Raw genomic sequence first — 17,010 nt, forward strand, 5'->3', positions numbered from 1 at the left:
GGTGTTTTAACCTCAGCAAAGGTTCACAGGAGTAATGTACAATGTAGTATAAAGGGAGAAATAGCTGCATGTAGTTCTATGGCTAATAAATCCCATCTGGGTGCGGATGGCATTTACCATAGTGGGATAAGGAAGGAACAACCATTGATCGCTCCATTACCTCATTCCTCTTACTGGGCTCGGCCAGTTTTCTTATGCCAGCCCTGCAGCCGACAAGTGGTGCCTTTGAACCATCTGCTATTCTCTTATGACTAGAAGATCTAGTATCTGATATAGCATCTATCTCTTTATTGCTGTGCAAAAGAAAATCATTATACCACTTTTTGCATTATTGCAGTTCGGTTTATTGTCAATTAGGTTCATATTGATCATCAGAGAATCCAAGCAAACCCCCTCTAGCATAACTGAGAAAAATATGGCAAAAGTGATTCATATTATTTTCTAAGACTAGGAAACCATGAAATATTGAGCTGATATTGTGCTCATTCAGTTGGTGTGTACTGGTTAACAGCTGATACTTAGTATCACTCCGTGTGGGATGTAGGGAGCTGCCAACTGTGACATCTCTACAATTATTAGAAGTATGACATGATTTACATTATTTCTATCTCAATATTTAATTCTCTTTAAACTGATTTGGATGTAATTCAAAGTTTTCTTTATTTCTCATTATCCTATATTGGTAGGTCCTGGTTTGGCAAAATAAAAAAAAAATGTGGGCAAAGCCTGGCCTTAGACTAGACTAAATAAAAGGTGAGAATTTGTAAAGCTACAAAAAATAGAGATGCTCTCTCCAGCGTTGAGGTAGATATAAAACTTCACTTTTATTTGTCGTCTTCTTTAAAAACAGTTAGTCCGGCATACCATGATAACCCCAAGAACAAACCGACACATTTCGACTAGAACGTCTTATTCTTTTTAAAGAAGACGACAAATTAAAAGTGAAGTTTTAGATCTGCCTCAATGTTGGAGAAAGCATCTCTATTTTTTGTTCCTATTGCATATGTCCCAAACCAGGGCGGCTCCGTCCGGTGATTTCTCTTTCAACAGAGCCCTTCAGACAAAGGTGAGCTGATTTTCCCAATCTCTCCTATGTATACTAATTTGTAAAGCTGGGTTTACAACAGTGGGGAATTAAAACGTCACTGTCTGGTGAAATGATGAAGTCATGATTATCTGTGTTGGATATACTGCTGATAAATTCTCTAAGATGTTCGTTACTGACATACTAAGTAATTCCACTTTCGGATTATGGCCCCACCAGTGCTCACTGGAATCTTCAGTAGTTTACAAATTCTTGTGTAAACAGTTCCATCAGTATGTTTTGCAAGAATAAGGTTGTGAAGGTCTTGAGACAGCTCACTGGTTTTACCCATCATGATATGTTTCTTGTGTGTCACCTTAGTGATGATACACCTTTTTATAGGCCTTCAGTTGACCAGCTGATATTATTTTTCACTAAGTGGCAGGATTGCTTTCTAATTAATGCTTGATTTCAGCTGGTGTCATGACTCATGGCTTTTTGCACCTCTCTTTCTTCATATGTTCAATACTTTTTCCCTGTGTCATTATTACACATAACTTAATTTATGGACATCTATGGTTTGATTTCTTTGCCTGTGAGGCTTGGATGGGTTGTTACCGACATCTGGTGAGAATTTCATGTCAATTGCACCTTAGAAATCTATTTACTTAGAAAATGACGTGTTCAATACTTATTTCTCCCGCTATATGTGTCTCAGGAGATCGGCCGTGCCCCCTCCCACAACCTCACTCTGTAGAACAACAGGTTGCTGTTGCAGCAGGTGACTCCCCCCACTGCTCTGTTTGTAGCAGGGCTAAAAGATTGTGAATACAAATTATGCAAACCGATTGTCAGAATCCAGTCCAGCGGCCATGCCCAGAGAATTACCCCCTACCTGCTAGCATTTACTGCTGTTTTCATTGGCCGGTCTGACATTACTTCACATGTTAAACATGCCACAACAATGACATTGTGCCAGGTCGGCTAATCAAGAGTGGTGGGAGATGACATCAGGTAGTAGGTGATTCACTGGTCTCCTGTACGACAGCCACAGATTATTGATGTGACCACTGCACCAAGTTCTGCAAATTGATTCAAATCATCTGTAATTATGAATCTCAGACTTTTGAATCTCACACTTACCCATGAGTTGTTATAAAAGAGTTTTCCATTACTGGGGTAGCTCCTGCTTAAAGGTGGTGAGGAGGTGAGTATAGTTAATTTTTATTCTCTATAAGGCCCTGAAGTCATTAAAGGGGTATTCCCATCTCCACGTTCCTATCCCAATATGTAGTATGTATAATAATAATAGTAGCAAATATCTCGAATTAGAAATGTAGTATAGTTCTTCTGATTCGCTAGATCGCTTACCATATACATGGCATTGCAGTCGCTTAGGTATTGATGGTTACGACCACTAGCCACTAACTAACTGTTATGATATGAGTGGTCATAACCATGGATACCTAAGCTACTGCACTGTCCTGCACATAAGCGTCATAGCGAATCAGGAGAACTGCGCTACATTTCTAATTTAAGGTATTTGCTAATATTATTATTACACTTTCTACATATTAAGATTGGAATACTCCTTTAATCACATCAGAGCCTTACAGAAAATAAAAACAAACTATACTCACCTCCCACAGCAGTGCTGTTCCAGCGATGTCGGTACAGCTATTTTAGGCTACTTGGCATTGGTGTATTTATTTATTTTACATTGCTCATATAGCACCATTAATTCCACAGCGCTTTGCACACATTTATCATCACTGTCCCCATTGGGGCTCACAATCTAGATTCCCTATCAGTATGTCTGTGGAGTGTGGGAGGAAACTGGAGAACCTGGAGGAAATGCACACAAACACGGGGAGAACATACAAACTCCATGCAGATGTTGTCCTTGGTGGGATTTAAACCCCGGACCCCAGTGCTGCAAGGCTGCAGTGCTAACTACTGAGCTACATGTGACTTCCGTAACCAATCAGCTGCCACTGAACAGCTGCAGCCTTTATTATTTTATCAGAACAGACATCCACTCTGATGATATATTAATTTGCTGCAGCCAGTCAGCGGCTAATTAATGAGTGTGTTAATATACTCACCTACCGCTGCTTTCTCCAGTGTTCTCTGCCGTTCTGCTCCTCTTCTCAGTGACATCACTGCAGTTTCAACTATCCAGCTCACCCTATACTACAGGTGCTTCTCACAAAATTAGAATATCATCAAAAAGTTAATTTATTTCAGTTCTTCAATACAAAAAGTGAAACCCATATATTATATAGAGTCATTACACACAGAGTGATCTATTTCAAGTGTTTATTTCTGTTAATGTTGATGATTATGGCTTACAGCCAATGAAAACACAAAAGTCATTATCTCAGTAAATTAGAATACTTTATAACAACAGCTTGAAAAATATTTTTAAAATCTGAAATGTCAGCCTACTGAAATGTGTGTTCAGTAAATGCACTCAATACTTGGTCGGGGCTCCTTTTGCATCAATTACTGCATCAACGCGGCGTGGCATGGAGGCGATCAGCCTGTGGCACTGCTGAGGTGTTATGGAAGCCCAGGTTGCTTGGATAGCAGCCTTCAGCTCATCTGCATTGTTGTGTCTGGGGTCTCATCTTCCTCTTGACAATACCCCATAGATTTTCTATGGGGTTAAGGTCAGGTGAGTTTTCTGGCCAATCAAGCACAGTGATACTGTTGTTTTTAAACCAGGTATTGGTTCTTCTTCTTCTTCTGCTTCATGAAGTGGAGCAGAATGGCCCTGCACACCGGAGAGAGCAGCGATAGGTGAGTATATTAATACACTCAAACTACATTACATACACACATTTAATGAATAAAAAACTTATTGGGCGTGCTTCAGTCCTATGGAAAACCGCAGATACATTATACAATCACCAAGTGGCTAGCACAGTCTGTAATTACGAGTCTGCTGCTGTTCTTTATGTTTTAGCAATTACATCTCTATAAAGCATTTTATTGATAAACAGTGCCACGGATATATATGGTCGTGTTCTTCTGTACTAGAATGTTTGTCATATAATAGAACTTTACTGCCACCTAGTGTGTGATAACCGGTATCTACTCTGCTATATATTTGTAAGCTTCTGTGCTTGTGTGATTCTGAGGCTTGAGAAATGTTTTTCTTTCTGTACTCACAACATGCTAGTGCTGCTGATATTATTTTTATAGTTTTCAAATAATGGGTCTCTCAGCGGCAGGAGTTACGCAAGTGCACAACACTTTATTGGAGCAACTCTAACAGACATGGACAAAAATGAAAACTCATTTTTAGACAAAAAATGTATCTTCTTTACCCTTTAGGAAACTCCTTTTTTTTCTCCCTAAATAAAGGGAACCTGTCAGCCTTGAAATCCCTGCTCATTCTAGGCTTGACAGTCAAAAGGCGGTCCTAAATAGTGATTGACAGTTATCTCTGGATGGACACTTTATCACTGATTAGGACCAACCACCTCACTACTAAGCCCAGAATGAGCAAATCTTTTCCCAGGAACCTATATATTACTCTGTTCAGGTTCTCCTTGTCCGCCAAATGCTTCAGATCAGATTACATGCTTAATACAAAAGGTTACCTCTAATAAATAAATTAACCAGAATCTGTTCAAGTTGTAAGTTTTCCCTTTGGTGACATAAAATACATGTATGGCTTCCGGCGGCACAGCCCCACTAGAAGGACACGACGCCTGTAAACATAGAAATTCAACATGGCTTAAAGTCTACAACTGAAAAAAGATAGACTGCGTCCAAACGGGTTGTAGGAAAAGGTGAAAAAACATTTACTTTTAATATATCATTGTTATCTTTTAACCAAGTGTAGGTTATAAAGAACTACATTAAGGCAAAATGTAACTATGATTTATTGGTCTGACTAAATTCTTTTTGTCTTTTCTTACAACCCATTTGGACACTATTTATCCTTTCGCACTTGTAGATTAAGGATAAGGTATCTAGCGGTACCATATGACCAGGAGGGCTGCCTGAAGAAGTTCAAGAATGAAAAGTGCCCTTTAGTTATTGCTATTCACATAGGACAGGTGCTTAGCAACATTTCATCAAGTACAGTCCTTAGGAAAAGATGCCATTCTAGAATAACAGAAGTTCAAGGTAATACAAGCTGGCCATGAAAAAGAGGGAAACCATTCGTAATCTTGTCAATCTAGAAATCCTAAACGCAACAGTTTGCATTTTACACCATGTGGATAGGCTAAATGTATACCAGATAAAGTATTGCAACCCCAATTCCAAAAAAAAAGTTGGGATGCTGTGTAAAAAAAAAAAGTAAAGAAAACAAAAATGCAATGATTTGTAAATCTCTTATAGCTATATTTTATTCACAGCAGAACATAGAATGTAGATTAGAAGTTGAAAGTTAGACATTTTGCCATTTCATTTGAAAAAATTAACTCATTTAGAAATGAATCGCATAAACATGGAGAGTTGGGACAGGACCATGTCTGCCATTGTGTAGCGTCCCCTCATCTTTTTGCAGCAGTCTGTAAATGTCCTGGAAGTGAGAAGACCATTTGCTGGAGTTTTGGGAGAGGAATACTGTCCCATTCTTGTCCGATGTAGGATTCTAACTGCTCAACATTCCTGGGTAGTTAAGAGGTCCGAGGTCAAATCCAAGACAGTGTGTTATAGACAGAGAGGTGAGATGAAGGCGTAGTCAGGAAACAGTCCGATGTCAATATTCCAAGAAAGTAGCGGATCACAACAAAAGGGCTAGGCAAACGGATGGTCAAGACAAATCCAAGGTCGAGCACAAAGATCAGAATACCAGAGCACAGACCAAGCATACATCTCATGAGCAAAGCTACAATTAGTAGCAATCAAAGGCAGAGAGCTGATTAAATATCCAGGTAATTACTCTAAACAAGAGACACATGGATGAAACCCTGGCACACCCTGATCCTGACTGGATGGCTAAACTGTCACTGCAGACACTGACAGCTCAGCACGAGCCACCCCTTCATAATATGCCAAATGTTTTCTTTTGGTTCATCACCTGAACTCTTCTTCTGTGAAACCATGTTGTTGTGATGCATGCGGTATGTGGTTTAGCATTGTCTTGATGAAATATTCAACGCCTTCCCTGAAATAGAAGTTGTCTAGAACGGAGCATATGTTGTTCTGAAACCTCTATATCCTGATCAGCACTGATAATGCCTTTCAAGATGTGTGAGCTCCCCATCCCATAGGCAGTAATGTAGCCCCATACCATCAATAATAATTGCTTTTGAGCTGTGTGCTGATAATAAGTTGGATGGTCCTTCTCCTTTCGAATCTGTAGGACACAGCATCTGTGGAATTTCACTATTTTTTGTTTGATCTGACCACAGAACAATTTTTCATTTTGCCTCAGTCTATTTTAACCCTGCTGTTCTGTTGAAATTTGAAATTTGATATTTTTTAAAATATTCATTTTGCGGTTCTGAAAGTTGTGGTTAATTGAATTTTCCTCATTTGAGGGGTTGTTACTATGGGTATTTTTTTTTTTTGCTTACTTTTTTGTGCCACGATTTTTTTTACACTTGTACTGTTTGGTCAAAAATGGCCGATAGCATTTTATACTAATCTCCAGCCATTTTTTGAGTAAAATAAAGGAGTTATAATCTAATTTTGGACTATATTTTGCATCTACTACTATTTAGGTCCCTTTGGTCTGTGCAGATTTACACATACATACATTTTCAAATTACGATACAGCAGATGGATTTACGGCAGATGTTGCTGACAAGAAAAATGACCATGCTGGGTATTGTTAGAAAAAATAAGCAAGAACTGCCGCAAGGTATCCTCAGTAAGAGAGACGTTTATAGTTCTATGTTTTATTTTACTAAGGATACAACAGTAGTTTCTTACGTTCCCAAAAAACACAAACAGGTCATTCTGATGAGCACAATGCACCATGATAGTGCAATCAATAATCGAGACGACAGAAAGCCGGACATTATTTTACATTATAATGCCACAAAAGGGGCAGTTGATACTCTAGATCATCTCATAGGCACTTACACCTGTAAACGCAAAACAAATCGGTGGCCAATGGTTGTTTTTTACAACATTCTTGATGTGTCGGCATACAATGCATTTGTGTTAAGGCGTGAAATACTCCCAAATTGGAACAAAAATAAACTATATAAAAGAAGAATTTTTATAGAGGAGTTGGGAAAATCACTGGTTAGCCCATATAGCGAAGAAAGAAAAGTAACACCCAGAGATGATGGAGCGGCAGCCATTGTCCACAGGATCCAACAGCATGCTAAAGAAAGTGAACCAATGGCTTCCACCATCACTACTGCGATATCCACGGCCTCCACCAGCAACGCAACCAGCCTAAAACGGAAACGATGCGCCTTCTGTCCAACATCATGTAATCACAAAACAAATGTGATATGTTGCAGTTATGCAAAGTACTTATGCAAAAGACATGTAAGTATACTTGTGACGAATGCAAACAGTAAATTTAGCACCGTAAACCTTATTTACCATTTTATATAGAAAAAAACTGAACTTTTTATTTTTTTTTTGAAAAAAAAATATTTACATACAGTTATATAAAGAATATTTTTTATGTGCAATATGCATGAATATTGCAGTAAGGCCATGCAACAGTTTTTGATACAAAAAAAATAAAAATTAAGTTTTTGATTTAATTTTTCATTTGTTTATGAACAACCATGTTCACATACAGTATAATAATGCAACAGGTATTCAAATAAAACACTTAAATTAGCTAAAAATCAAGACTTTAATAGGTCCGGTCAAAAATGATTGGAATATTATAAGTGTATAGTGGACACGAACAGAACTGCAGGGTTAAATTAGCTTTTGTCCAGAGAAGACTGCAACGTTTCTGGATTGTGTTAAAGACGTTGTCCACTACTCGGACAACTCCTTGTCATCCCCTACGCTTTGCCCCGATAAAATAAAAAAAAACACCTTCCCTGCTGGCGCCGTTCCCGCGGTGTCGGCACTCGCTCTCCCCGGGGTTTCCGTGCTGTTGTGACACGTGACGCCAGCACCCAATCAGCGCTGCCGTCACTGCCCCCTCCTCCTGTCGAATTGAACATGAAGAGGAAGTCAGAGAGCAGCTGCAGCCCGGACTTCATGATTGTGCGCCGGATTCACGTGTCACAACAGCTGCACAGCAGCGCCAGGACCATGAGTGCTGACAACGCTGAAATGGCGCTGGCACGGTAGGTGAGTATAGGATTTTTTATTTTATCAGGGCCAAACATTTAGTTCAAGAAGGGGTTGTCCAAGTAGTGGTAATATATGGCTTCTTCTTTGCATGACAGCTTTAACTTACATTTGTGCACTGCACGGTGCACTGTGTTAACAATGATTTCAGGAAGTATTCCTGAGCCCATGCAGTGATATATGACTGAATCATAACAGTTTTTAATGCTTGCCCATAGATCACAAACATCCAATATTTACCGTCGACCTTGCTCCGTGTGCACATGGATTTCTCCAGAATCTCTGAATCTTTTGATGGTATTCTGTACAGTAGATAATGGGATTTTCTAAATCTTTGCAATTTATAGTTGAGGAACATATTTCTGAAATTATTCCACAATTTATAGATGCCATTCTGCACAGATTGGGGAACCGATTGGGGAACCTCTGACCATTCATGGTTCTGAGATAGTCTTCCTCTCTACCTCTAACATGATGTTTTTATATACAGCCATGAGACCTAGTTGAAAATTGACCCTTCAGCTGTTTTTCTTTAGTACCACTTACTTTTCCAACCTTTGGTTAACCCTGTCCCAACTTTTTTGAGAATCTCTTGCTGCCATAAATTTCAAAATTAGCTATTTTTTTTCAAATGAAATGGAAAAATGTCTAACTTTAAGGCTGAGTTCACACGATGCGTTTTTCATGCGTTTCCGCGGCGTTTTTGCAGTTGCGTAAACACAGCGGAAACGCATGAAAAACGCATGGTAGAAGGGCAGCAATGTTCCCCAATTGAAATCCGCATGTGCTGTGCCCATGATGCGGATTTTTCCGCAGCGTAAACGCTGCGGTCAAAATTCCGCAGCATGTCAATTAATTTTGTGGAAACGCTGCTCTTTTGCCGCCATTGACTTGCATTAGACCGCATGGAATCCGCATCACTGTATATGTTGATGCGCTTTTCATGCGGTCTAATGTGCGGATGGTACCCGGGTGTGGAGGAGAGGACTCTCATCCAGACCCAGGTACCATTAAAAAAAAAAGAATAAAATAAAAAATATATATATTCTCACCTTCTGACGGCCCGCGCAGCGCTCCTGCTTGATTCCCCGCACTTCGCGGTTGAATGAAGAAGGACCTTCGCTGACGTCAGAGTCTTCACTGCCGGCAGCCGGGACCGAGCGAAGCAGGACACCGGGGGCCATCAGAGGGTAAAGTATATATTTATTTTTTATTTTTTGACATTCACACACTATATAAGTCAGTGCCGGTTGCATGGATTTATATAGTGTGAAGTTGACAAGCACTTTCCAAGTGATGCTAAAATCGCTTGGGAAGCGCTTGTCAACCCGCATGCGGAAATGAAAGTGAAGACCGCTTCACATCCGCATGTCCCTGGCAGGAAACCGCATGTACAATCCGCATGCGTTTTTTCCTGCCAGAGAGATGCAGAAACGCTCAGGAAAAAATCCTGAGCATTTCTGCATCGTGTGCACATACCCTTACCTTCTGATAGTTAGGAGGCCTCATGCTAGGAGGCCTGATGTTATTTCATGATATCCAGAAATACTGGATATCATGAACTAACATCAATCTATCAGGACTCCTGTTGAGCCGCATGGTGATATGCGTTGAAGCAATTATAGGAAGACATATCTAGATAAGTACTACCCTTTACCTTGCATTCAACATGTTATCAATTTATCTACAGTATGTTGCAAGAAGGGGCACATGTGGCCCTGCTGGTCTATTAGCTGTCTGAGATAGTGTTGCTGGATACAGGACACTATAGAGCATCCAGTGACAGCCGCTGAGGAGCGGGGGCTCCACTGTTGTTTATCTAGGGTGCCAACCTTCGCTGGTAAGTAGGGTTGAGCTTGTTCGGGTAAGCTAGTATCTTCTGTCATCAGTGTCTTTTTAGCAAAATATCTTTTCTGGATTGGAATGGGTACATATCTAACCCTTTGGTTGCTGTAAGATAAGGTTGTGTATTGACGGAGGTGTTCATTGATCCCATATACACATTTAGTATCTGTTGTCATATCTAATGTTAATACATTGATGAAAGTTAATTAGGGCACACCAGGGCAATGTAGGGACAACCGCCAATGAGTGAGGGCACCACTTTGCTTACATAGGGTGCCAACCTCCGCTGTTAGGTAGAGGCAAATCATAGGCACCGTATTAGGGTGAGTTGTTTACATTCCAGTGTTAGTATGTATTTATATTTCTTGGTGTTTATTTTTGTGTTTTAATATTGTGGTAAAGAAGCTTGCTTGGCTGTACACAGAGGTACACACAGAACACTGTCTCTTTTTAAGTTTCGGGTTGGTTTATTAAAAATTGTCATAAACCACCCTGCAGTCCATAAAGTCCAGCCCATTTGGCATAACAGCAAAAGAAAATAAAAAGTTACAGCACAGTCAGTAGGTCGGCCAGGGTCCGGCCACTCAGGGTTTGCTACACACAATTTAGTACAACACATGCAAATTCCTCTCTGGAGCAAGTCTCTCCAGATACTGACCCACACCAGAGTCACAAGGCCGGCTATTTACAGACCAGACCACACCCTGGGGTGGAGATATGGTAAATGGCCTCCCGCCCGCACTATGGCCATTCACCTATAAAACATGCCCTTTTAAATATGACTGATTAACCCTCTCTGCACCTACCATGCAGGAGGAGACTTCCACTTTTCACATTACTGAAGCTAACAGCCTCAGTGAAACATATCTCCCCTCCAGTATTCTGCCAATGACTTTGTCACTATATTTATTAATGAAGCATTTAATTTTAATAATAAGCGTCTTGTATATGATAGCCTAATATTTTGAGACCTCTTCCTTGATTATTTCAATATTGAGTTGTTCACTTTAGACAAACTATTGTAATTGTGCCGATCCTCCAATAAATATCACAGGGCTGGGAAGAAAGGTAGGTGACTGCCACGGTGCCATCTCTTAACGTTATTTCCAAGAATGAGTGAATAATAAATAATAATAATAATAATTTTATACAGCGCCAACATATTCCACAGCCCTTTACAATTAAGCGGGGACATGTACGTGTGGCACCTCAGGGGTCTGGTTTCCACAGTAATAGCAATATTACGTCTGTGAGCAGGTGGGAGGTCTCCTGGGCAGGAATCCTAAGCATGCCACACCTCCTGCCCAGTCCTGGGAGGGGAAGAACTTCCCCTACATAAACTGGGGCTGAGGCAGGGTTAGAGGAGAGGAGTTCCAGACAGAGACGGAGTCTGGTCTGGACACGCAGAAACAGGGACAGATAGACCTCAGGAGCTCTGTAGGAGCCAAGGAGAAGCGCCAGGGGCTGGAGCTGTGCAGAGCTCGCCCTGGGAGAAGGTACTAAAACCGGACACAGGAGTCCGAGGCTGTGGGGACTAAGATATACCCAGCAGCAGAATCCATCCGGCAGGGGATTCCAAGTCCTCTGGCCATAAAAGCCTGGAGGCTCAGTCACAACGAAGGGACCAGCACCGCCATCCCGGAGCAGAGGCTAACAGGAGGCCCCAGGTCACCAGCCATACGGGTGAGCACCACACGGTATACCCAGGGACGTGGGCTACTTGTAACCGCCGAAAGCAGGGTAGCCAGGAAGGGTACAGACTAACGGGAAGGCCTACAACTCCACCTGGCCAGGGGAACTCCGGCTTACTCGCAGACTAACCAGGCCCCAACTACTAGCCAGTACTCCCTGGGGAATTTGCCTTGTACCATCAGTAAAGACCCTGAACTGTACCCTCGCGTCTTCGTGCTTCCTTGTCGCACCATTAGTGCTGGGACATCCACACCATCACTCCCAACATCAACCTCATCCTCTGCCCTGAGGCCATACCCCTCCCGTTGGGGGTTATACCATCCACGCTGCACATCCGTACCACCGGCCTCAGCGGACTGCCCTGCAGCGGCGGCTTCATAGCCGCATTCAACGGGTGGCGTAGTCGGACACTAATACCATCATACCAATAACTGCCACTTAGTTTGACCACCCTGGGCACGGACCGGGTCACCGCCACACGAAGACTACTACCCCCATCGGATCCGGCTCCGGGTATTCCCCGCGCGCACGCGCGCCGCACTACAGCACTGGCCCAGGGGGTGAGTCATACGGACAATAAATTCAATACAATTTAAGACAGTTTAAACAGTTACATTATGAGTGAGGTTCCTGCTCACAAGCTTACAATCTACACAATAGGTGGACACAATAGGTGAAAAGTGCTTGTTATTTCAGGTCTGGCAATTATAATAAATAGGGATTTTCATATAAAGTTGCATGATCCGGAAATAAGCCCTTATGTTTAAGTGCAATAATCAAGTATCGAGTGCAGTTATCATGTGCATGGAGGGTGTGGAGACAGATGACTAGTAGGGTGCAAATTCTGAATAATATTTAGACGGAGGGGACAGGGGAAAGTTAGTTTACTGAGTAGTTGAGTAGGCTTGTTTAAAGAGATGGGTTTTTAAAGCGCACTTGAAGACTTGGGGGCTAGGCATCAGTCAGATCATCTGGGGTAGTGCATTCCAGATAACTGGCGCAGCACGAGAGAAGTCTTGGAGACGGAGGTGCGAGGTTCGGATTATGGGGGAGGTTAGTCTTAGGTCATTTGTAGAACAGAGGGCACGTGTAGGGCCATAGACAGAGATAAGAGAGGCGATATAAGGCAGTGCAGAACTGTGGAGAGCTTTGTGGGTGAGAGCGATGAGTTTATATTGGACCTTGTAGTGAATGGGCAACCAGTGTAATGACTGGCACAAGGTGGAGGCATCGGTGAAGTGGCTGGACAGAAATACGACCCTGGCTGCCACATTCAGGACGGATTGGAGAGAAGAAAGTTTGGTAAGAGGGAGACCGATCAGAAGAGAGTTGCAGTAGTCCAGACGAGAGTGAATAAGAGCGACAGTAAGAGTTTTAGCAGTTTCAAAGGTGAGAAAAGGTCAGATTCTGGAGATGTTTTTAAGATGCAGGTGACAAGAGTGAGTGAGTGAATATAGGGAGTAAAGGAAAGGTTAGTGTCGAATATGACCCCAAGGCAGCGGGCGTGCTGCTTGGGGGTTATGGTTGAACCCTCCAAAGTAATTTTGATGTTAGATTTGGGTTAGTAGAGGGGAGAAACACAAGAAGTTCCGTTTTGGAGTGGTTCAGTTTAAGATAGAGAGAGGACATGATGTTAGAGACAGCGGACAGACAATCCTTGGTATTTTGTATTAGGGTAGGGGTGATGTCAGGGGAAGAAGTGTATAATTGGGTGTCGTCAGCAAAGAGATGATAATGGAACCCAAATCTGCTGATTGTTTGTCCAATAGGGGCAGTGTATAGAGAGAAGATGAGGGGGCCTAGGACTGAGCCCTGCGGAACCCCGATAGTAAGGGGACGGGGAGAGGAAGAGGAACCGGCAAATGATACAGTGAAGGAGCAGTCAGAGAGGTAGGAGGAGAACCAGGAGAGAACGGTTTGCTTGAGGCCTATAGAGCGGAGCATAGTGAGGAGGAGCTGGTGATCCACAGTGTTGAATTCTGCAGAGAGATCCAGGAGAATCAGTAGTGAGCAATGACCTTTGGATTTAGCTGTTAGTAGATCATAAGAGACTTTAGTGAGGGCAGTTTCAGTGGAGTGTAAAGAGCGGAAAAAAGATTGTAGAGGGTCGAGAAGAGAGTTATTTGAGAGATAGCGCATTAGACAGGAGTGAACGAGACCGTTCTGTAGTTAGCAGTGCATTTTTGTTTAACGATGAAAGTAATAATTATTATAATTTGATACATATTATGGTTTTGTAGCCAGAAATCATGGCAGAAGACAAAATGAAACTATAATATGTATTGCTTCCTATGACATAAATGTGTGACATGACTCCAGCTATGCATATCTTCAACCTAAAACACATGGCAGCAGGGCTCCACAGAGGAGTATAATGTGAGTTGGGGTTTACACCTTTTCCACTGACTGGGTTTAGCTTGTATTTTGGTATTTATTTAACTTAGTTGCATGGAAAAATTCTAAAAAATATAACTTTTAATAATTCATTTAAAATTGCAGGGAGTATCCCAAAATAAACATACGGTACCTACTTATATATACATAGATAATAAAACCTTGAATGTGGGTATCAAATACTTATCACATGAGTTCTACAAATAAACATGTCAAATGGGTAATAATTGTATTAGATCTCGCTCAATTCTGACGTGAAGATGTAGTTGTCTATGGAGCCCCATGGGAATCTTGTGATAATTAGAGGGCTATCTAAGTCTGTCGTGCAACATGCAATAGCCCTAACAAGGGCAGTACCCAAGTGTTATACTGGTAATATAAGGCTATGTGCCCACGATGCAGAAATGAAGCAGAAAATTTCTGCAGCATTTCTGCATCTCCCTGGCAGAAAAAAACGCATGCAGATTGTGCATGCGTTTTTCCTGCAGAATACATGCGGATCCACATGCGGGTTCACATGCGTTTCCGCATGCAGATTGACAAGCACTTTCCAGGCGATAGCATCACTTGGAAAGTGCTTGACAACTAGGTCACACTGTATAAATCCATGCAAACAGCATGGATTTATACAGTGTGAACCGTAAAAATTAAAACAAATAAAGCTATACTCACCCCCGAGGCCCCGGCGTGGCTGCAGCGCTGCTTCCTGGCTGGTTCCCGGCTGCCGGCATATCGCGAGACAGAGCGGTGAAGGGCCTGCGGTCACTTGACTGTGACGTCACCAAAGGTCCTTCAGCGCTGCTGGCATTTAGAGAGAAGACGCCGGACAGGTGAGTATAAACTTTATTTGTTATTTTATTCTTTTTTTACAGGTACAATGGTACCCAGGTCTGGATGAGAGTCTCCTCTCCTCTCCTCCAGAACTGGGTACCATCCGCACATAGAGACGCATAGAAGCCTCTTGTACAAATGTACAGTCGCGGTTTCTGTGCGTCTCAATGCAAGTCAATGGCGGGAGTTCCACTGCGCTTCCGCAAAATTAAATGACATGCTGCGGATTTTTGTACACAGCATAAACGCTGCGGAAAAATCCGCAGCATGTGCATAGAACATGCGGAATCCCCTTGGGGACCATGGGGTGCGGATTACCTAGCGTTTTACAAGCGTTTCCGCTGCGGAAATTCCGCAGCATAAACGCTTGAAAAACGCTACGTGGGCACACAGCCTAAGCCACAAAAAAGATCTATAATATTATAATTATTGTTAATACTTTAAGTCCTGGAGAATCTGGAAGACAGGAAATTCTGATGTATATAAATGAGCTGTCACGTGTAATATATGATATTGAATTGCTGGGTCTTATTTCTTCACTGATTTTCTTCTGCTTCCATTAAAGGGACAAGTGACCCATACGTCAAGTTTAAAATTGGAGGAAAAGAGGTTTTTCGAAGCAAAACTATACACAAGAACCTGAACCCTATTTGGGAAGAAAAAGTTTCCTTGCTCATTGAAAATCTTAAAGAACCCTTATATGTTAAGGTAAGGACTACATTTCAGCCGATCCTTAGAAATAAAATACAGTGGGTACGGAAAGTATTCAGACCCCTTTAAATTTTTCTCTCTTTGTTTCATTGCAGCCATTTGTTAAATTCTAAAAAGTTCATTTTTTTCTCATTAAAGTATACTCTGCACCCCATCTTGACTGAAAAGAACCAGAAATGTAGAAATTTTTGCAAATTTATTAAAGAAGAAAAACTGAAATATCACATGGTCATAAGTATTCAGACCCTTTGCTCACACACTCATATTTAAGTCACATGCTGTCCATTTCCTTGTGATCCTCCTTGAGATGGTTCTACTCCTTCATTGGAGTCCAGCTGTGTTTAATTAACCTGATAGGACTTGATTTGGAAAGGCACACACCTGTCTATATAAGAGCTCAGAGCTCACAGTGCATGTCAGACCAAATGAAAATCATGAGCTCAAAGGAGCTGCCCAAGGAGCTCAGAGACAGAATTGTGACAAGGCACATATCTGGCCAAGGTTAAAAAAGAATTTCTGCATTACTCAAGGTTCCTTAGAGCACAGTAGCCTCCATAATCCTTAAATGGAAGAAGTTTGGGACCACCAGAAGTCTTCCTAGACCTGGCCGTCCAGCCAAACTGAGCAATCATGGGAAAAGAGCATTGGTGAGAGAGGTAAATAAGAACCCCAAGATCACTGTGGCTGAGCTCCAGAGATGCAGTAGGGAGATGGGAGAAAGTTCCACAAAGTCAACTATCACTGCAGCCCTCCTCTAGTCGGGCCTTTATGGCAGTGGCCCGACGGAAGCCTCTATGCAATACATATGAAAGCCCGCAGAGTGTTTGCTCAAAAACACATGAAGGACTCCCAGACTATGAGAAATAAGATTTTCTGGTCTGATGAGACGAAGACATAACTTTTTGGTGATAATTCTAAGCGGTATGTGTGGAGAAAACCAGGCACTGCTCATCACCTGCCCAATACAATCCCAACAGTGAAACATGGTGGTGGCAGCGTCATGCTATGGGGGTGTTTTTCAGCTGCAGGGACAGGACGACTGGTTGCAATTGAAGGAAACATGAATGTAACCAAGTACAGAGATATCCTAGATGAAAACGTCTTCCAGAGTGCTCTGGACCTCAGACTTGGCCGAGGGTTCACCTTCCAACAAAACAATGACCCTAAGCACACAGCTAAAATAACAAAGGAGTGGCTTCAGAACAACTCTGTGACCATTCGTGACTGGCCCAGCCAGAGCCCTGACCTAAACCTAATTGAGCATCTCTGGAGAG

General features: G+C 42.0%; 1 protein-coding gene across 8 annotated transcripts in view; it reads left to right on the top strand.

Annotated features, from left to right (window-relative positions):
• The window catches only part of MCTP1 (multiple C2 and transmembrane domain containing 1), a 1,157,412-nt gene that overhangs the window by 389,550 nt on the left and 750,852 nt on the right, over nt 1–17,010 (top strand). For all 8 annotated transcript variants that reach the window (XM_073678366.1, XM_073678374.1, XM_073678380.1 and 5 more), the window contains exon 3: nt 15,591–15,733. In XM_073678366.1, coding sequence (XP_073534467.1) covers nt 15,591–15,733 — 143 coding nt within the window. The remainder of the gene's footprint in view (nt 1–15,590; nt 15,734–17,010) is intronic.

This window comes from Phyllobates terribilis, unplaced genomic scaffold (assembly GCF_046119375.1).
Source record: "Phyllobates terribilis strain yellow unplaced genomic scaffold, ASM4611937v1 Scaffold_1__5_contigs__length_1240528914, whole genome shotgun sequence".
Classification (NCBI taxonomy): domain Eukaryota; kingdom Metazoa; phylum Chordata; class Amphibia; order Anura; family Dendrobatidae; genus Phyllobates; species Phyllobates terribilis.